This window comes from Penaeus vannamei, chromosome 30 (assembly GCF_042767895.1).
Source record: "Penaeus vannamei isolate JL-2024 chromosome 30, ASM4276789v1, whole genome shotgun sequence".
Lineage (NCBI taxonomy): Eukaryota > Metazoa > Arthropoda > Malacostraca > Decapoda > Penaeidae > Penaeus > Penaeus vannamei.
In genome coordinates this window covers 5,826,589-5,831,588 of record NC_091578.1, presented here as the reverse complement: position 1 = coordinate 5,831,588, position 5,000 = coordinate 5,826,589, and the positions used below count along the sequence as shown (strand labels likewise).

The 5,000-nt window shown below is 37.0% G+C and overlaps 1 protein-coding gene across 1 annotated transcript in view; it reads left to right on the top strand.

Annotated features, from left to right (window-relative positions):
* The window catches only part of LOC113824014 (nuclear receptor subfamily 2 group E member 1), a gene marked incomplete in the record, with an annotated part of 46,611 nt that overhangs the window by 40,258 nt on the left and 1,353 nt on the right, over positions 1 to 5,000 (top strand). Inside the window, 3 exon segments of the mRNA XM_070142869.1 lie at positions 560 to 783; positions 1,401 to 1,612; positions 3,347 to 3,464. Of these exon segments, the coding sequence (XP_069998970.1) occupies positions 560 to 783; positions 1,401 to 1,612; positions 3,347 to 3,464 (554 nt within the window).

Here is a 5,000-nt window from a genome sequence, read left to right as displayed (position 1 = left end):
AATAAAATCTGAAGGTCTGGCTACATTGATAAAGAAGCCATTTTGAAATAGCCAAGTAATATATTATTCACGAGAGAGAAAGAGAGAAAGTATATATATATATATATATATATATATATATATATATATATATTATATATATATATATATATATATATATATATATATATATATATATATATATAGAGAGAAGAGAGAGAGAGAGAGAGAGAGAGAGAGAGAGAGAGAGAGAGAGAGAGAAAGAGAAAGAGAAAGAGAGAAAGTATATATATATATATATATATATATATATATATATATATATATATTTAGAGAGAGAGAGAGAGAGAGAGAGAGAGAGAGAGAGAGAGAGAGAGAGAGAGAGAGAGAGAGAGAGAGAGAGAGAGAGAGAGGATGTATATATATATATGTATATGTATATATATATATATATATATATATATATATATATATATATATATATATATATATATATTCAGAGAGAGAGAGAGAGAGTGTGTGAAACTCGACTGTAGTATACAAGTGAGAACTGACTTTTCCCCCCTTCCTCCTCCTCCAGCCTGGCCACCCTCCTCACCTCCAACACCTTCCTGGCCTCCACGCCCACCCTCGCCCCCATCTCAGCGCCGCCGCCCACACTCCTGCCTCAACCCACGCCCACGCTGACGCCCGCTATTCCGGCCTTGCTGCCCCCGCCCCTCCCGCCGCTGCCTCCGCTGAACCTCCACACGCCCTCCGCCTTCAGCGCCGTCAGGCCGAGCCTCCACGACAAGGGCGCGTCCGGTGAGTCCCTCGGCTGGTATTGGAAAGCACGACGGGGAGAATCAACACTGGGAATGGTGTGCGGAATAATGGAATATCACTAGGAATAAGAACATAGCACTATTAGCAATGGAACTGACTTTTCTTTGCCTCCTCTGATTATTTGACTTCCACCAACTTCAAGGTCCCATCACACTATCACTCTTTCCTTCATTTTTTTCGTTTCCGTCTGAATTTGAGACTTTCCGCAAGTATCGTTTGCAAACGGAACGCTTCCCAGACGAAGACGGTTACGACCTTTTCCGCCTGACTAATTTTCGTGCTATTAATAAATTAGATAGAATGAGTAATTGCAAATGTAAGTTAATATCTTAGAACATTCGTATATACAATATACATCATCATATTTCTCTAAAACAACGTAATATGTATGAGAACGTTCGTGTGATTATCGGGACCTCACTCCTATAGCGCCATATTTATTTACATGGGTTAGTCGATTTTCATACGGAAAGTTAATTCAAAAACGCAAAAAAATTGACGGAAAAAGTGATAGTGTGATAGGGCCTTTAGTCATGTCATTGACTCTCCCTGGCCTGACCCATGGTGACGTCACTAACCCCTCCCATCCCCCGCAGGGCGCATCCGAGAAGAGGTGGGCGTCCAGGTGTTGGGCTGGGTGGTGAGGCAAGTGCGGGCGTCCCCCTTCCTCACGCCCATGCCTCCGTACGACCTCCTGCTCTTGCTGACGCGGGCGTGGCCTCAGCTTCTCCTCCTGCATGCCGCCTACTGGCCGCTCGACCTCCTGCTCCTCCTCCAGCAGGAAGCCAAGTCAGACCTCGAAATCTCGGTCAGTTGTCTTGACTCTTGGTTATCGTTATTTTTATCATTGTTGTAGTCGTTATTATTATCTGTGTTATATAAATCATTAATGTTGTTATACTATTAATAAGAATCAGTAACTGATAATATCTGTATGAATTTGTGTATGTATATACCAGTGTCCAATTATTTTCTCTTCATCCACATCAGTTTTTCACTGTTCAGATATTGTTTGGAGAATAAATGTTTAATTCCAAGATAAATCCTTGACAATTATACATACATTCATACATACACACATGTGTGTGTGTGTGTGTGTGTGTTTGTGTTTGTGAAAGTACGGCTTTCAGTACATACTACAAATAGACTCGGCTACAGTTCGCGACTGATATATTTTCTTTTCTATTCATATATTTATTCTCGTCTGTGGAGCTGGTAACATGATATATAAGATGAAATCGATAGCGTTATACAATGAACATATCAGAATGCCCTGAGCTTAAGTTGATAACCAATAAACCAACAGATTGTTCCCAGCTCAAGTGACACAGTTCTTTAACTCACGTGGCCAGGTCTACAACCCTTACACTTCCAAATTTTCCTCTTGGTGTTGCCAGTGTGTTTGAATGATAGGTTTGACACCAATGCCCAAAGCAAATGCAATACACGGAAACATAGTACTTCGAATATGAGTCGAAACGGCGGTTCATATAGTCAGAGATGAGTGGTGGACAGGGCTGACCGCGTTTCCGTAACTGTATTTCTGTCGTTCTCTAAAAGTTAGATTATAAAGAAAACGGATATCCATTATAAAATTAATCCATACACTATCATAAACGCATGAATATTAGATTACAGTTACAATGCGTAGGGTCAGAGCTTGGTGTTATAGGATTCCCTGCGTTACTTTCTTGTTTATTGGACTGCTTAAAACAATATACAATAAGTACATTACTAAGCCAATAATGTGACAATATTCAACAACATAAAATACATCTACATCCCTTTTTAGAAAATGTATAAGATGTATAACTGAAGAAAATGCGACATTTAACCTTAAGTATGCTTTAAAAAAGGTATACTACTGTTTCATAGTATGTGGCTCTGCCTTTGGTGATGCCCATCTGTAAGACCCAGCTGAAGTGACATCGGACGAAATTTCCTCCGCGATGACGAACGCTTTGCCACATAAAATCAGTTCATACCAGGATTATTTTAGAAATTTTCATGTTTGATTTATTTGAACATGGGAAGATATTCTCATATTGCTCTAAATACTCTTGATTTGCATCAAACTATCTGCAGTCAAACAAAATAACAAAAATACAGCCAACGGAAAAAAATCTGTAATGTCACCAACCGTCGGCCGCCTTTTGTTTACGTTTAGTTTACCAGTCCTGTTAGTCAACATGGAAGAGGAAGAGACTTGACCTTATCTGGGATACCTAAAGACGTATTCACGAAAATATTTCCTCATTGAGAAAATTTATATATATATATAAATATATATATATATATATATATATATATATATATATGGATATATATATTTAGATAGATATATAGATATATATACAGAGAGAGAGGGGGGAAAGTGAAAAAAATGTATGTGTGCATATGTGTCAACAAACACACACACACACACACACGTCCATTTCATATCTGTGAAAGTGACTCATGACCACATCTCCCCCTCCCTCCTACCCACTTCCCGCATTTCACTTCATCACCCTCATCTCCATACCCCTTCGTCCACCCGCAGAACCTGGTGGAGAGCGACGACAACGGGCAGGTCGCGGCCGCCCTCAGGATGTGCCGCCAGTACGCCCTCGACTCCACGGAACTCCACCTCCTGTCCGCCGTCATCCTGCTCAGGTCCCGTGAGTGTCTGTTTTTTTTGTGTCTGTATCAGTTTTGAGTATCTTTTTTGTGACTGTATCTTTTGTATCTGTATCTTCTGAGTATCTTTTGAGTATATTTTGTATCTGTATCTTTTGAGTATATTTTGTATCTGTATCTTCTGAGTATCTTTTGCAATTGTATATTTTGAGTATCTTTTGTATTTGTATCTTTTGTATCTGTATCTTTTGATTATATTTTGTATTTGTATCTTTTGCAATTGTATCTTTGGAGTATTTATATATTTTGTATCTGTATCTTCTGAGTATCTTTTGTATTTATATCTTTTGCAATTGTATCTTCTGAGTATCTCTTGTATTTGTATCTTTTGTATCTGTATCTTCTGAGTATCTTTTGAGTATCTTTTGTATCTGTATCTTTTTAGTCTTTTGCATTTGTATCTTTTGTATCTATATCTTCTGAGTATCTTTTTCATCTGTATCTTTTGAGTATCTTTTTCATCTGTGGTTCTCGTTTTCTCCTTCGGTTTCTCTCGGTAATTTGTTTTGTCTTTTGTTTATTTTCCATCTTTTAAGTTCTTTTGTAGTGTTTTACTTTTTCTTTTCTTTTTCAATTTTTCTTTTGCAGTATTTTTGTTTGTTTTATCATTTGATTTTGTCTTTTCTCTCTTTCTTTTTTCGGGAATTCCTATTTTTTTTTACTTTTTGGATTTGTATTCCTCTCGCTTCCTTATCCTTCCTTCTTTCTGGAAGTTTCTCTTAAGTTAATCTTGTTTTTTTCATCTCTCTCTCTCTCTCTCTCTCTCTCTCTCTCTCTCTCTCTCTCTCTCTCTCTCTCCCTCTCCCTCTCTCCCTCTCTCTCTCTTTCTCTCTTTCTTTCTTTCTTCTCTCTCTTTCTCTCTTTCTTTCATTCTTCTCTCTCTCTCTCTCTCTCTCTCTCTCTTCTCTCTCTCTCTCTCTCTCTCTCTCTCTCTCTCTCTCTCTCTCTCTCTCTCTCTCTCTCTCTCTCTCTCTCTCTCTCTCTCTCTCTCTGTCTCTCTCTCTCTCGTTTAATTTTCTTGTCTCTGTTTCTTTTTTTATTTCTTTAAGTCTCTGTCTGTTCCTTTTTTATTAATTTCTCCTTATTTCTGTTTTATTTCTGTCTCGTTCTCCCCTCACGTCTCTGTTCTCATGCATAATGTAGATGACATTGATAATTATAATAATGGTATTACTAATGATAATATTACTACTATTACTAATGAGTATAACAATGAATTATAATAATGGTGACAATGATGAGGATTTTATTGGATAATGATAAGGTTAATGATTAATGCAAGGATAATGATGATGATGATAATGATAATGGTAATGATGATACTAAGGATAATAGTGATAATGATGCTGGTATTAATAATGATTATAGTAATAGTAATGATGATAATGATAATGATAGTGATAATGATAGTGGTAGTGATAATGATGATTAATATTATCGTATCATTGTTATTATTATCATTATCATTATCATTACCATTACTAATATCATCATAATCATCATTATTTTTATTTTTA